At 51.9% G+C, this 16,995-nt stretch overlaps 1 protein-coding gene across 1 annotated transcript; it reads right to left on the bottom strand.

The window, feature by feature from the left end:
- Positions 1-7,370: 7,370 nt before the first annotated feature.
- On the bottom strand, positions 7,371-8,285 carry LOC309684205 (olfactory receptor 14C36-like; the record flags this gene model as incomplete). Its single annotated transcript, XM_082500147.1, has 1 exon — positions 7,371-8,285. The coding sequence occupies one exon, from the start codon at positions 8,283-8,285 to the stop codon at positions 7,371-7,373; it is 915 nt and encodes a 304-aa protein (XP_082356273.1).
- Between the last annotated feature and the right edge of the window lie 8,710 nt (positions 8,286-16,995).

Genomic DNA, 16,995 nt, shown 5'->3' with positions numbered 1-16,995 from the left:
GGAACTTCCTATGTTCCAACCTGTGCCCATTACCCCTCATCCTGTCACTGGGAACCATTGAAAAGTGTCTGTCTCCATCCCTCCTTCAACCCACCCTTTAGACACTTATACGCCCTAATAAGGTCTCCCCTCAGCCTTCTCTTCTCCAGGCTAAAGAGTCCCAGCTCTCTCAGCCTTTCCTCATAAGGCAGATGCTCCAAGCCCTTAATCATCTAAGTTGCCCTACGCTGGACTCTCTCCAGCAGTTCCCTGTCCCTCTTGAACTGGGGAGTGCAGAACTGCACACAGTATTCCAGTTGTGGCCTCACCAGGGCAGAGTAGAGGGGCAGAATGACCTCCCTCGACCTACGGGCCACACTCTTCCCTATGCAGCCCAGGATGCCATTGGCCTTCCTTGCTACAAGGGAACATGGCTGGCTCATGGATAATTTGCTATCAGGACCCCCAGATCCTTCTCCTCAGAACTGCTTCCCAGGAGGTCCGCCCCTAACCTATACTGGTGCTTTGCATTCTTCCTCCCCAGGTGCAGGACCCTGTACTTGCTCTTGTAGAACCTCACTAGGTTCTTCTCTGCCCAGCTCTTCAGCCTGTCCAGGTCACGCTGGATGGCAGCGTGGCGCTCTGGGGTGTCAGTCACCCCACCCAGTTCAGTATCATCAGTGAACTTGCTGAAGATACACTCTGTCCTCTCATCCAGGTCATTGATGAATATATTGAACAAAATTGGACCGAGTATTGACCCCTGGGGGACACCACTTGTTACAGGCCTCCAACTTGACACTGCTCCATTAACCACAACCTTCTCAGTTGTGTCACACACTCAGCTCTCAATCTACCTCACTGTCTCCTCATCTAGCCCACTCTTCCTTAGATTCCTCATGAACGTGGTCTCCTGCAGTCTCCTTATAGCCAGTTGTTGACAGCTGGGCTGATGTCCTGCTTTGAAGTAAAACATTACCATTTTTTTTTCAGAATTTTACCTTTCAGCTAAGCCTCTTCTAACTACCTGCACTCTCTGAAATTAAAGGGGTATTCCTCAGACAGTGTCTGCTTCGAGCCAATAAAGTCTGATGTTTGTAGTTGATGCCACAGAATGATGCGCAGAGAGGCTCTTGCTTATACTTATTGCTATAACACCCAAGGGCAGTGACCTTTGTCATGTGCCCCGTTGGAGGGTGGGAAGCGGAACAGCGTAGCTGGGTCACACCTGTGGGGAAAAGCGAACAGTGCGTCATGCTCAGTATAAAAGCGGAGGGATCAAAGGGTCAGCCCTCTTTCTTCAGTGGCTGGTGTCCGAGGAGGACTCTATCTGTTCGTTTGCCTTTGACCCTGATCTCTGCGTCCCTGAATCCAGATCTGGAATCCCGTTCCTGTCCATCACTGAAACCAGGCTGGGATGTTCCCACTGTCTCCCAGTGACATGATCGTTACCCTGGGAGCTCGATGCTGGATTTTTATATATGGTTTATATTTCATTTTTTATTGATAATATTATCATTTATTTCTATTTTAATACTTTATTACAGTCCTTTTAGTTTTCCTTAAAACCTATAAATCTCTCCTAATTCCCTCTTCTCTTCTGAGAAGAGAAAGAGCTTAAAGGCCGTATCTGTCATTTGTTTAGTGTCCAGCCCAACCTAAACCACACCACCTGCTTTCCTCCATCAGGCAAGAGTGGTCAACAGCACCGAGTGGGACTCACTCTGTGCCAAGACTTGGAGGTGGCATAAACAGTCCAGGGAAGGGAGCTATTTTTGGGGCTGTCCTGGGGACTGTGCCAGACACAAAAATTAGCTTTCGTAATGCTGTAGGTCCCATTATGATGGAAATTATAAGAACGTTTTAATAAGATAAGGCAACAAAGAAACAGAATGAAAGATGTAGAGTGAAGGAAATGGCCACCTGAAACTATAAGCATCAAAAATTGTAGGTGGCGTTCTCCTCCTTACTTGGTTCTGTCCTGTTTTCAGATACTGATCTCTGGGGCATTTTGTGTGCTACCTCTGTTTGCAAAGACAAGTGATGGTAAAATTGGGGTGGGATGCAATTACAGGGACACGGAACAGTGTTGCCACTCTAGGTGCCTGGGACCCTCTGCCCAGGCTCCAGCTGCAGCTTCCCAGGGGCTCTGGTCTCCAGCAGCTCCTCTGGGACAGTGGCCAGGCCCAGGCATGGGCTTCAGACACACGGGGTCCTCTGGAGGTACCACTGGGTACTGATGGTCAGACAGCGGAGCGCTGCCTGAAAGCCTGAGACATTTTGACGTGTACAGGCACCACCTCATCACCTGACACACATGAATACTTTTAATAAAAATTTTATGTTCTCCCATGAGATCCAAATGAGGAGTTTTCAGGATGTGCATTGATAGCAAGAGGAGAGCTATGGACCTCCCCCTCTATTTGCATTGTCAGGACTCTCTCTCTCAGGCTCTGCATTTAATCTCCCTCATCTTCCATGTATTTCCACCTCTCCTAACTAACCTGATCATGTCTGAAGGCACCTTTCCAGCAGTGCACGTGCACAGAAGCACTTGCGATTACGCTTTACATTTCCCTTCCCCTCCTCTTTCATCATTCAGAAACCTCTCCACAATCCCATTGCTGCTGTGATCTTCGGGCAGTTAAAACTCGCCTGTCTTTGAGTACTCTGTGGAATTCTGTCTTCAGGCAGCTCTTTATTTGTGCTTATTATCATAAGCACAGGTTCAACAATGTTTCAGGTTCAACATGGTTTCAGGTTCAACAAGGCCAAGTGCCGGGTCCTGCACTTGGGGCACAACAACCCCATGGACGCTACAGGCTTGGGGCAGAGGGGCTGGAAAGCTGCCTGGGGGAGAAGGACCTGGGGGTGTCGGTGGACAGCCGGCTGAATATGAGCCGGCAGTGTGCCCAGGTGGCCAAGAAGGACCACAGAATCCTGGCCTGTATCAGAAATAGTGTGGCCAGAAGGACTGGGGCAATGAACATCCCCATGTACTTGGCACTGGTGAGACCCCACCTCGAGTACTGTGTTCAGTTTTTGGCCCCTCACTACAAGAAGGACATTGAGGTGTTGGAGTGTGTCCAGAGAAGGGCAACGAAGCTGGTGAAGAGTCTGGAGGACAAGTCTTACGAAGAACAACTGAGGGAATTGGAATTGTTCAGCCTGGAGAAGAGGCTGAACAATCTTATCACTCTCTACAAGATCTTATCAAGGAGATCTTATCACAGTCTAATTGTCTCCTCGGCCAATTCTTTAATTGTGTTTATATCTGTTTTTTCTATCTACCTTCCTAATCTATTTCTCCTAAGAACTCCCTTGTAGAAAGGCAGCCACATGAGAGGGAGCTTGTCCTGAGCATGTGATTGCGGAGTGTGTGTTATTGTGTAGGAAAACCGATTATGCTTTACTTTTCTTTTCTTACAACCAGGAAAAGTTCTCCTGTGCCTGGGTGCAGCCAGGGCTCTGAGGAGCGCAGGTGGGGCAATGGGGCTGTGACATCCAGCTGCAGATGTCAGTGGAGAAGTCTGATGCAAGGACCAGTGGTGTCAGTCCCAGGTGGCCAATGTCAGAAATGGGGAGGGTGGGGAGGTGAGGAGCAAAGCTGTCCTACAGTGTCAGACCTCCAGGGACTGCTTTTCCTCCCTGTCCTGACCTCCTGAAGGGACACCCTCTATCCAGAACAATCAGAGAATGCTTCTATCACAATCATAAGTGATAATCATGAGTAACACATTATATGCTTTAAAATGAGAAAGACATTTTTATTAGGTGCACTTTGAAATCTCCTCCTTAACTACACTCTGAAACCTCTCTAATTGGCTGTACAAGTCTTGAAGATTTGAAGAAAATGATAAGAAAGATAAACACCTTGTTAGGGCTTTCTGTCTTTTAATGAGCCCCACGGTGTATTTGGTGCTGAGTCCATGAGCCTCAGTCACTGAGAGAAGACTGAACAAAGTGCTCAAGAAGTCCAAGTCAGAAGCAAAGTACCTGGAAGCCTTGATTGGCCCCACTGAGGGTCGTTACTGCCAAAGCCTCCCCATGAACTCGTTAGAGGAGATAACTGGAGGCTGTGGTTGCAGGTAGGCAGAGGGACTGTGCAGGTGGCTGTAATGCTGAGGAACTCCTTGGCTTGTTTAATGTAGCAGAAAGGCCAAACCCTGACCCCCAGGCCCTGGGAAGGCAGGTCCTGCCCCTCACTGGTGGCTCAGGGCTCTTCCTGGGGTGGGGGAGTGTGAGGGGGAGCGAGGCCGAGTGTAGGAAAATTCTGTGACACCTCCTCACCTCCCCAAAAGGGGCAAGGACAAAACAAAGTCCAGAGTCCCAAAAGAATCACAGAATCATTTAGAATTGCAGAAGACCTTTAAGATCATAGAGGCCAACTGCAAACCTAACACTGCCAAGTCCACCACTAAACCATGTCCCTATGTGCCACATCTACACGTCCCTTAAATACCTCCAAGGATGGTGACTCAACCACTTCCCTGGGCTGCCTGTTCAGTGCTTGAAAGCCCTTAGCTGAAGAAATTGTTCCTAATACGCAGTGTAAATCGCTCCTGGAGAAACTTGAGGCCATTTCCTCAAGTCCTATCTCTCATTACTTGGGAGAAGAGACCAACCCCCACCTCGCTACAACGTCCTTTCAGGGAACCGTAGAGAGCGAGAAAGTCTGCCCTCAGCCTCCTCTTCTCCAGTCTGCACAACCCCAGCTCCATCAGCCGCTCCTCATAAGACTTGTCCTCCAGACCCCTCACCAGCTTCATTGACTTTCTCTGGACATGCTCCAACACCTCAATGTCTTTCTTGTACTGAGGGGCTCAAAACTGAACACAGTACTCGAGGTGGGGCCTCACCAGTACTGAGTACAGGGGGATGATCACTTCCCTAGTCCTGCTGGCCACACTAATACTGGTACAAGCCTGGATGCTGTGGGCCTCCGTGGCCACCTGGGCACACTGCCAGCTCATATTCAGCCACCAACACCCCCAGGTCCTTTTCTGCTGGGCATCTTTCCAGCCACTCTGCCCCAAGCATGTAGCGCTGCGTGAGGTTGTTGTGACACAAGAGCAGGACTGGCACTTGGCCTTGTTGAACCCCACACCATTGATCTTGGCCCATCAGTTCAGCTGGTCCAGATCCCTCTGTAGAGCCTTTCTACCCTCAAGGAGATCAACACACCCGCCTAGCTTAGTGTCATCTGGGAACTTACTGAGGGGGCACTCCACCACCTTCTCTAGATCGTTAATAAAGGTATTAAAGAGAACTGGCCCCAGTACTGAGCCCCAGGGACATCACTTGTGACCGGCCGCCAAATGGATTGAACTCCATTCACCAGCAATCTTTGGTCCCGGCCGTCCAGCCAGTGTTTTACCCAGAGAAGTGTAGGCCTGCCCAAGCCATGATCAGCCAGTTTCTCCAGGAGAATGCTGTGGGAAAGTGTCAAGGGCTCATGTTCACAAGCCCTGGTCCTCAGAGGGAACTTCAGCCACCCCAATATCTGTTGGAAGGACAGCACACCAGCGCACAGGCAAATCAGGAGGTTCCTGGAACGCATTGACAATAACATCCTTCTCCAAGTGACAGAGGAGCCAACAAAGAGAGGTTCCATGCGTGACTTTGTTCTCACCAACAAAGAGGGGCCAGTGGGGAATGTCATGGTCAAGGGCAGCCTTGGCTGCAGTGACCTTGAGATGGCAGAGTCTGAGATCTTTAAGGTGGCGAGGAGGGCGCACAGTAAGCACGCTACCCTGGACTTCAGGAGAGCAGACTTTGGCCTCTTCAGGGATCTGCTCGCTGGAGTACAGTGGGACAAAGCCCTGGAAAGAAGAGGGGCCCAAGAAAGTTGGCTAATATTCAAGGGCTACCTCTGCCACGCTCAGATGCATGCCAACAAAGAGGAAGTCAGGCAGAGACACCAGTAAACCTGCGCGGATGACCAAGGAGCTCCTGGTCAAGCTCAAAGAGAAAAAGGAAGCCTACAGAGGGTGGAAGCAAGGACAGGCAGTGTGTGAGGAAACAGGGAAATTGTCCGTGCAGCCAGGGATCAGGTTAGCAAAGCTAAAGCCCAGGTGGAGGTGAATCTGGCCAGGGGCATCAGGGGCAACAAGAAAGCCTTCTATAGGTATGTCGGTGACAGAAGGAAGACTAGGGAACATGTGGGCCCACTCGGGGAGGAAAGGGGAGACCTGGTCACCTGGGACACGGAGAAGGCTGAGATACTCAACGATGTCTTTGCCTCCGTCTTCCCTGGAAAGGGCTCTAGTACTGGCGTTGTCCTCTCCCAGGCACTTCCCAGCCCTTCCCAGCCCTCCCCAGCTCTGCCCACCTCCCCTGCCCTCTCCACAGGACAGCCCAGCCCAGCAGCCCAGTCTGGGCTGGCCCCACAGCACTGCCCGCCACAGGCTGATGCAGAGCTCTGGGCACTCACCGCACAGCCCCAGCTCCTCCCAAGGGCACAGCAGCTCCTGGGGGGCAGACAAGGAGGTCAGCCTGCCCATCAGCCCCGGGGCTCATGCTGGCACCAAGGGAAGGAGGAAAAAGAGGCTGGTCACTATCTGCCTCTCCAGAATTCATATTGTGTGTGATCCCCAGCCCTGACTGAATTTGCCCCCTTCTCTCCCCAGGCAGCCCCACGCCCCAGGACAGCACAGCACTCCTGGCCCTGGGGTTCCCTCAGGCAGCTCCTGCGTCTCCCCAGTCTCCCCTCCATGTGCCTGCTGAGTCACTCATGACTCCCTCGGCACTGCAGAGTCCTTGTGCGTGGATACAGTGATTCAGGGCTTCATTTTGGTCGACTTCACCTTTGAGGCTGTTTCACCTTCTGAGTCTTTATCCGTTCCAGCCCAAGGGCACATGTTGAGTCCCTAATCCCGCCTCTCGTTCCCCTTCCAATGCATTTCCAGAATGTCTAGTATATGCCATCAGTCCTGTCATACGTGAAGAAGACTGAGGAGATAATGGGAGCTCATGGACCATCTCCCATGCCATTGGACATGAAGAAGAGCGCTTTCAAATCCAGAACGTTTGGTGCAGTGGAACCCAAGAGTACCATGAGCTTAGCTCCAAAAAATTGAGAAAACAAGGAGAAGACACACCTTGAATTGAACATATTTTTGGAAGGAACTTTGGAGGAATAGCCCATCCTTCAGGTACTGTACTTGGGAGATTCCCTTTATTGAAGAGCAATTATCTGACAGGCCACACCTGACACAGTGTTGGGCAAGGGTCAGATACAGTAGGATGGAGCCTCAAGACAAGCAGCGTAAACTCAGAAAATTATCTATAAGCAGGATTATCACAAGAGAAAAAAGAAGACTCACGACCTAAGATAAACTGTGGGCAATGTGCAGAGAAGGGGAGAGAGGTTAGGGTTGGTGAAACACTGTCTATGGGGCCTGTTTCCTTAGGGCATCCTTGAGCTCCTGGTTCCTCATGCTGTAGATGAGGGGGTTCACTGCTGGAGGCACCACCGAGTACAAAAAGGACACCAAAAGGTTCAGGGATGGAGAGAAGATGGAGGGGGGCTTCAGGTAGGCAACCATTCCAGTGCTGAGAAAGAGGGAGACCACGGCCAGGTGAGGGAGGCACGTGGAAAAGGCTTTGTGCCGTCCCTGCTCAGAGGGGATCTTAAGCACAGCCCTCAAGATCTGCACATAGGACAGCACAATGAAAACAAAACACCCAAAGGCTAAAAAGGCACTAATCACAAGAAGCCCAACTTCCCTGAGGTAGGAGTCTGAGCAGGAGAGCTTGAGTATGTGGGGGATTTCACAGAAGAACTGGTCCAGGGCATTGCCCTGGCAGAGGGGCAGTGAAAATGTATTGGCCGTGTGCAGCACAGCATAAAGAAACCCACTGCCCCAGACAGCTTCTGCCATGCGGACACAAGCTCTGCTGCCCAGGAGGGTCCCGTAGTGCAGGGGTTGGCAGATGGCAACATAGCGGTCATAGGCCATGACTGTGAGAAGATAAAACTCTGCTGAAATGAAAAAGAAAAAGAAAAAGACCTGCGCAACACACCCCTGGTAGGAAATAGCCCTGGTGTTCCAGAGGGAATTGGCCATGGCTTTTGGGAGAGTGGTGGAGATGGAGCCTAGGTCAAGAAGAGAGAGGTTGAGGAGGAAGAAGTACATGGGGGTGTGGAGGCGGTGGTCGCAGGCGATGGTGGTGATGATGAGGCCGTTTCCCAGGAGGGCAGCCAGGTAGATGCCCAGGAAGAGCCAGAAGGTCAACAGCTGCAGCTCCCGTGTGTCTGCGAATGCCAGGAGGAGGAAGTGGGTGATGGAGCTGCTGTTGGACATTTGCTTCCTCTGAGCATTGGGTACTGTCCAAGAAAGAAAAGGCAGTTCAAAGATAGTGAAGACTTTACTAAGAAAAAAACCTGCTCCGTGTCTCTCTGAAGCATCAGAGACTGCCTTTCCCTCTTAAAGACAACCTTTGGCACGTCCCTCTTGTGAGCTCTGCTTTGTGTTGGCTGAGGGTGCCCCAGGGAACAGAGAACTCTGCTGTGAGCTTTGGAGGGGTCAGTCATACCCTGCAGAAATAGGCACATGGCGTGATCTCAGATTAAATCCACTCATAGTGTCAAAGAGATTTTCATAGAATCATGGAAGCATAGAATTGCTGAGCTGTGAAGGGACCTTTAAGATCATCAAATCCAACCATTGACCAACCCTGACAAAACCACTTCTAAAGCATGTCCCCAAATACCACATCTACCCTTTTTTTAAACACTTCCAGAGATGGTGATTCCACCACCTCCCTGGGAAGCCTATTCCAATGTTTAATAGCACATTCAGTGAAAAAGTGTTTCCTAACATTCAATCTAAACCTCCCCTGACATAACTTAAACCCATTTCCTCTCGTCCTATCACTTGTCACCAGGGAGAAGAGGTCAGCTCCCACCTCTCTACAACCTTCTTTCAGGTAGTTGTAGAGAGTGACAAGGTCTCCCCTCAGCCTCCTCTTCTGCAGGCTGAACAACCCCAGTTCCCTCAGTCGTTCCTCATAAGATTTGTCCTCCAGACCCCTCAGCATTTTCAGCATTGTTTCTCCCAGTTCACCTGACTGCAGAGCACAGCTGTAGGGATTTGTTTTGTTTGTACTGTTCTTGTTTCCCCCACGCACCTGAGGAGTATTTTTAAGGAAGAAATATTTGGACTTTCTGCCGCACTCCATGTGAAGCCTTGTGGGTCCTGAGAGGCCGAGGGGCTGTCCCTTAGTGTGGGGTGAGGGCAGTCGGTCTGTCCAGCAGCCCTGCTCTCAGCTCCTGTGCTGGCACCTCTTGGAGCTGGATGATGATGGACTCAGCTGTTCCCCTGAGAAGGAACTGGCCACTGCTGGGACCAGAGGAATGCAGTTTCCCTGTGCCGCTCTCCAAACCCCCCAGCCCGTCTCATCGTACCTGAGGAGGATCTCAGCCCTCCCCTCCCAGACAGGGACACAGAGGATTCCCTGCAGCTGCCTGCGCCAAGACGCCCGACAGCATTGCCATGACCTGAGCACTGAGGGGTGTCCTCCATGGGGCTGCTGGATAACACAGAGATGCCACGGGAACGCTGTGCCCATCTGGAGAGCAGCTGCAGCCTCACACGAGCCCCTCCGAGAAGGAGTTGAATGTCCTAATGGGTGGGGTGTCTGGAAGGGAGAATTGGGTCATTTGTTTTGCCCTGAGCCCACAGATTATGAGGGGACTGTATGGACGTATCGTCATGTCAGGAGCCAGAGGGTTGGTCTGTTAACTGCAGCTTAGCCCCAGCCCTCATCCCAGCAAGTCAAGTGCTGACAAGAAGGGGAGCAGACAGAGGAGGGGAAAACTGGAGAAATGCCCCAGTGCTGCTGCTGAGGGCTGCAGAAAGGGACAGGCGGTCGGGGATTGGGTCATTTCCCCTTTGCAAGGGTGAGGCCGCTGGGCAGGTGCCCCATGGCCGTCACGGCAGAGGCTGGGCTGGGTGGGAGAGGAGAGCAGGGGGTGGCTCCAGGGAAGGCATCTGCCCTGCAGGGGATGGTGGGAGGTGCCGGGATCCCCCCTGCCCGGGCATTTCTGGCAGCAGCTCCCTCTCTCCCTGCCCATGTCTGGGCTGCCTGGAGCTGCCCCTGCTGGGAGTATTTTCTCTGTCCCCATGTCTCCTCGCTGTCATTACTCATAGACCCCATCCCACACTGTGTCCAGCTCTGCCCTGCAGACCCCTCCTGGCAGCAGGGCACTGCCCAGGGGCATCTCTGGGTCTGCGGGAGATCAGGAGAGGCTCAGACAAGTGCTAACGAGAAATGGGTGCCAGCTCTGGAGTGGAGAAATCCATTCCCACCTTGCACTGCCCAGCCAGCCAGCCAAGAGGGGGCATTTCCAAGCACAGACTCCTTCCTTTTCAGCTGAATGGTGCCTTGATGTCCTTCTTGAGAAGGACCCTCTGCAAATGACCCTGGGGTGATCTGGAGCTGTGAGCAGCCCTGACCCCCGCAGTGCCCTCCTCAAAGCAAAAGGAACCTGCCCTGCCCTGCCCTGCCCTGCCCTGCCCTGCCCTGCTTTGCCAGCAATCACTCCTTCTCCCCAAAGATATTTCTCACACCATGGTGGGGAGGTCTCCGGGCAGGCGGAGAGCTGACCCTGGCAGGCAGCAGAGTCCCTGCCCCAGCACACAGCCCCCAGGGTGCAGGGACCCTGCTGGCAAGGACAGCCCTGCCCACCCCTGCCTGCACACCCCTACGCACGCCTCCACAGCCATCCCGTGCAGAAGGCAGCTCTCAGGCGCTGTCCCTCTCACCTGGCAGCAGGGAAGCCCTGCTCTGGAGCACATCCTCCTCCTCTACAGCACAGAAACTGAGTCCTCCTGACAGAGCCCAGCAGCTCTCAGTTAGACCAGCTTGAGGAGATCTCTCCAGGAACTGGAGATGCATTACCCGGCACCCAGAGACTTACCACGCAGAGGGTGGTGAAGACTCCTGCCCCTTTGAGCTCTCAGCACCCCCCACTCCCAAATGCCTTTAAGCTCTCTCTGCCTCACAGGTCTCCTCTCGCTGCCTGCAGGCTGTGCCCTCAGCCCTGCTCCTGGGCAGAGCTGTCTCTCTGCAGCGCTGCCCACTTGCCAGGAGCTCCCTCCGGCCCAGCAGCCCGGCCCAGATCAGCAGCAGAGGACCAGCCCACGGTGGCACTGCCTCTGTCACCTCTGGGCTCCCTGGAGGTGTCCCTGGGGCTCCAGGGGAACCTGCTGGGACACTGGATGAAGTCATCTCTGGTGTTCCCTCCTTCAGCTGGAGAGAAACTATTCTTTCCAGCAGTGGTGTTTCTCTTACCAGAGTCAGATTTAGGTCCTATAATGCCTTTTTCTTCTCCTGTCATTAGATGGGACAGTCAGACAGGGACAGGCAGGGATCTCCTTAACCCCTTCTGAGGGAAGGGATTCAACAGACTCAGTTGAGGCTTTTGTCCTTGAGATCAAATCTTTGGGCTGTAAAGGGGACTGAGCTCCCTTCCGTGCTGACAACAAACCCATAGAAGTTGGGGTTCCTCTTGCTTGGTTTCTGGCGTGCATAAAATCAGCACCTGCATGTGAGCTCCTTGTCTCAGCTCCCATGGTAATTAATCACGGTTAGAGTTTGAAGGGACTTTAAAGATCTAGTTCCAACCCCGTTCCCTGGGCAGGGACACCTCCCACCCACCCAGGTTGCTCCAAGCCCCATCTGTCCTGGGCTTGAACACCTCCAGGGATGGGGCCTTCACAGCTTCTCTGGGCAACCTGTCCAGTGCCTCACTACCCTCACAGGAAAGAATTTCTTCTTAATATCTAACCTAAATCTACCCACTTCCAGTTTAAAAGGGTTACCCCTCGTCCTATTACTACACTCCATGATCAAGAGTCCCTCCCCACCTTTCCTGTAGGCCCCGTTTAGGTACTGGAAGGGGCTATAAGGTGTCCCCAGAGCCTTCTCTTCTCCAGGATGAACAACCCCAACTCTCTCAGCCTCTCCTCATAGCAGAGGTGCTCCAGCCCTCTGATCATCTTTGTGGCCTCGCCTGGACCCTCTCCAACACATCCTTCTCCTTCTTTTGTTTGGGGCTCCAGAGATGGACGCAGTACTCCAGGTGGGGTCCCACAAGAGCGGAGTGGTTCCCTGAGTTGCACGTTTGACCTCAATCAAATTTGGGTCCAACACATGCTTGTCCTCTCTCACAAGAGACCTCTACCAATCCAAAGACCTTTCAAAAATGATATTCCACAGAAGTATCGATCTTCCCCTGTAACTTCATTGCCACTACTCTGTCTGTTACATGGTGTTTTTAATTTCTCTCATCTTTCAGACCTGTATCACCTTCTTGGTACAATGACCATTTCTAAAGTCAGCTTTTCAGATGCAGACTGTCTCGACAAAGCCCTTTTCTATTGCACTCCACTTTTCTCCTTCTCTTACTCTTTCTTCATTCAGATTCTTGTCACCTATCCAGCTGCAGCTTTGAGCTTCAGGGAGTTAAAAATTTGCCTGTCTTTCAGTCGTCTAATTATCTTCTTTAGCCAACTCTATAACTGCGTTTATATCTCTCTTTTTGTACATATCCATCTAAAGCATTTCAGATAAGATCATCCCTTGTACCAAAGCAACCTCATTAGAGGCAGCTCATCCTGAACATCTGATTGCAGAATGTGTTTTATTGTTTATCAAACTTGATCACGCTTTACTTTGCTTGCAAAGAGGAAAACTCCTGTGCCTGGGTGCAGCCAGGTCCCTGAGGAGCACAGGTGGGAGATGGTGCAATGGAGCTGTGACACCCTGCTGCAGACTTCAGTGGAGAAGTCAGAGGTAAAGGAAAGTGATGCAAATCCCAGTTGGCCAATGACAGGGGTGGTGAGGGAGGGGAGGTGAGGAGCAAGGCTGTCCATACAGTGTCAAACCTCAAGGGACTTCTTTTCCTGGCTGTCCAGACCTCCTGAGGGGACACTCTGCATCAATATCAACTGCTGACCACCCTATCACCTCTTCTCTAACTGAAAACTAAATAAAAAGAACCTTTGAAATAAAAAAAAATATATATTTTTTCTATTAGGTTCTCTTTAAAATCTTCCTTCTAAATTACACTATGAAACAAGTCCAATTAGCTGTAGAAGCATTGAAGACTTGAAAAAAATTACAGGAAGAGAAATAGCTCATTAGGACTTTCTGTACTTTAACGAGCCCCATGGTGTATTTGGCCCTGAGTCCATCAACCTCAGATACTAAGAGATGATTGAACAAAGTGCTCAAGAAGTCCAAGTCAGAAGCAAAGTACCTGGAAGCCTTGATTGGCCCCACTGAGGGTCGTTACTGCCAAAGCCTCCCCATGAACTCGTTAGAGGAGATAACTGGAGGCTGTGGTTGCAGGTAGGCAGAGGGACTGTGCAGGTGGCTGTAATGCTGAGGAACCCCTTGGCTTGTTTGATGCAGTAGAAAGGCCAAACCCTGACCCCCAGGCCCTGGGAAGGCAGGTCCTGCCCCTCACTGGTGGCTCAGGGCTTTTTCTGGGGGTGGTGGGGTGTGAGAGTGAGCGAGGCCGAGTGTAGGAAAATTCTGTGACGCCTCCTGGCCTCCCAAAAAGGGGCAAGGACAAAACAAAGTCCAGAGTCCCAAAAGAATCATAGAATCATTTAGAATTGCAGAAGACCTTTAAGATCATAGAGGCCAACTGTAAACCTAACACTGCCAAGTCCACCACTAAACCATGTCCCTCTGTGCCACATCTACACGTCCCTTAAATACCTCCAGGGATGGTGACTCAACCACTTCCCTGGGCCGCCTGTTCAGTGCTTGAAAGCCCTTTAGCTGAAGAAATTGTTCCTAATACGCATTGTAAATCTCCCCTGGAGAAACTCGAGGCCATTTCCTCAAGTCCTATCTCTCATTACTTGGGAGAAGAGACCAACCCCCACCTCGCTACAACGTCCTTTCAGGGAGCTGTAGAGAGTGATAAGGTCTCCCCTCAGCCTCCTCTTCTCCAGGCTGACCAACCCCAGCTCCCTCAGCCGCTCCTCATAAGACTTGTCCTCCAGACCCCTCACCAGCTTCGTTGCCTTTCTCTGGACACACTCCAACACTTCAATGTCATTCTTGTACTGAGGGGCCCAAAACTGAACACAGTACTCGAGGTGGGGTCTCACCAGTGCCGAGTACAGGGGGATGATCACTTCCTTAGTCCTGCTGGCCACACTATTACTGGTACAAGCCTGGATGCTGTGGGCCTCCATGGCCACCTGGGCACACTGCCAGCTCATATTCAGCCACCAACACCCCCAGGTCCTTTTCTGCTGGGCAGCTTTCCAGCCACTCTGCTCCAATCATGTAGCACTGCGTGAGGTTGTTGTGACCCAAGGGCAGGACCCGGCACTTGGCCTTGCTGAACCCCACACCTTTGGCCTCGGCTTGTCAGTCCAGCCGGTCCAGATCCCTCGCACGCCTAGCTTAGTGTCATCTCGGTACTTACTGAGGGGGCACTCCACCCCCTTCTCTAGATCGTTGATAAAGGTATTAAACAGAACTGGCCCCAGTACTGAGCCCCGGGGAACATCACTTGTGACCGGCCGCCAAATGGATTGAACTCCTTTCACCACCACTCGTTGGTCCCGGCCGTCCAGCCAGTGTTTTACCCAGTGAAGTATACACCTGTCCAATCCATGATCAGCCAGTTTCTCCAGGAGAATGCTGTGGGAAAAAGTGTCAAAGGCTTTAATGAAGCCCAGGTAAACAACATCCACAGCCTCTCCCTCATACACTGAGTGGGTCACCTTGTCATAGAAGGAGGTCAGGTTTCTCAAGCAGGACCTGCCTTTCATAAACCCATGCTGGCTGGGTCTGATCGCCTGGTTGTCCTGTATGTGCCGCATGATGGAATTCAGGATGATCTCCTCTATAACCTTCCCCAGCACCAAGGTCAGACTGATAAGCCTGTAATTCCCCAGGTCCTCCTTCTGGTCCTTCTTGTAGATGGGTGCCATGTTTGTTATCTTCCAGTCAACTGGGACCACCTCAGTTAGCCAGGAATGCTGATAAATGATGGAAAGTGGCTTGGTGAACACTCCCGCCAGCTCCCTCAGAACCCTTGGGTGGATCTCATGCGGCCCCATAGACTTGTGTATTTCTAAGTGATGTAGCAGGTCCCTCACCATTTCCCCTTGGATTGTGGGGGCTTCATTCTGCTCCCCACCCCTGTCTTCCAGCTCAGGGGGCTGGGTCCCCAGAGAGCAACTGGTCTTACGCTTAAAGACTGAGGCAAAGAAGGCGTTAAGTACGTCAGCCTTTTCCTCATCCCTGGTCACTGTGTTTCCCTCCACATCCAATAAAGGACGGAGATTCTTCCTCACCCTCCTTTTGTTGATGATGTATTTACAGAAACGTTTTTCATTGTCGTCTATGGCATGGCCAGATTAATTTCTAGTTGGGCTTTAGTCCTTCTAATTTTCTCCCTGCATAACCTCGTGACATCCTTGCAGTCCAACTGAGTTGCCTGTCACTTCTTCCAACTGTCATAAACTCCTTTTTTCCCCTCAGTTCCAGCCAAAGCTCTCTGTTCAGCCAGGTCTTCTTCCCTGACGGCTCGTCTTTCGGCACATGGGGACAGCCTGCTCCCGTGCCAGTACAGACTGCGTCCTGTTCCCAGTACAAAGTGGATTATTTTAACGTGTCCCAGGATAGACTGGGCCTATCCCAGTATCAGTAGGATACCCTGATCCCCGCGGAATGCAGACTGGGCACCATCCAAGTACAAACTGGATCTCCTGGCAACCTCCCAGCACAGACTGGGCCCTTTCAAGTCCGAAATGGGTCCCTTTTAACCAAGCCCAAGAGACTAGGCCCTGTCCATGTACAAACTAGATCCCCAGTCCACTCCCAGTACGGACTGAGACTTGTCCCAGTATAAACTGCATCCCTTTAACCCTTCCAATGACAGACTGGGCCCTGTCTCACTAGAAAGTGGATCTCCTCAACCCCTCCCAGTAGAGACTGGGCCCTGACCCAGTACAAAGTGGATCCCCTCAACCTCTGCCAGTAGAGATGGGGCCCTTTCCTAGTACAAACTTGATCCCCTCTTAGTAAAAACTAGTTCCTGTCCCAGTACAAACTCAACCGCCTAATCCCCTCCACACAGAAACTGGGTCAGGTGCCAATACAAACTGGATCCCATGGCCCCCTCCCTATAACGACTGGGACCCATTCCATTATATGGTCATTATATGATCATTAAAGGTCATCTAGTCCAACCCCCCCGCCATGAGCAGCGACACCTTCAACTGGATCAGCTGTATCGAAGCCCCGGCCAACCTGGCCTGGAGTGTTTCCAGGTATGGAGCATCTACCGTCTCTCTTGGCAACCTGGGCCAGTGTCTCACCACCCTCATTGTTAAAAAGGTCTTTATATCTAGTCTAAATTTCCCCCCTTTTAGTTTAAACCCTCACCCTTTGTCCTATCGCAACAGGCCCTGCTAAAAACTCTGTCCCTGGCTCTCCTGTAGGCCCCCTTTAGGTACCGGAAGGCCACAATAAGGTTTCCCCACAGCCTTCTCTTCTCCAGGATGAACAACCCCACTCTCTCAGCCTTTCCTCACAGCAGAAGTGCTCCAGCCCTCGGAGCATCTTTGTGGCCTCCTCTGGACCCACTCCAACAGGTCCATGTCTCTCCTGTGCTGAGGGTTCCAGAGCTGGAGCAGCACTTCAGGTGAGGGCTCACCAGAGCAGAGCAGAGGGGCAGAATCCCCTCCCTCGACCTGCTGGTGACGCTTCTTTTGATGCAGCCCAGGACACCGTTGTCTTTCTGGGCTGCGAGCGCACATTGCCAGCTCATGTCCAGCTTTTCATCCCCCAGTACACCCAAGTCCTTCTCAGCAGGGCTGCTCTCCATCCCTTCATCCCCCAGGCTGTATGGATATCAGGGGTTGCCCCGACCCAAGTGCAGGACCCTGTGCTTGGCCTTGTTGAACCTCATGCTGTTCATACGGGCCCACTTCTTGAGCCTGTCCAGGTCCCTCTGGATGACATCCTGTCCCCTGG

Source organism: Vanellus vanellus, assembly GCF_965231255.1.
Source record: "Vanellus vanellus genome assembly, contig: HAP1_SCAFFOLD_45, whole genome shotgun sequence".
In the NCBI taxonomy this organism is placed as follows: Eukaryota; Metazoa; Chordata; class Aves; order Charadriiformes; family Charadriidae; genus Vanellus; species Vanellus vanellus.
This window is presented reverse-complemented; position numbering and strand designations above follow the sequence as displayed.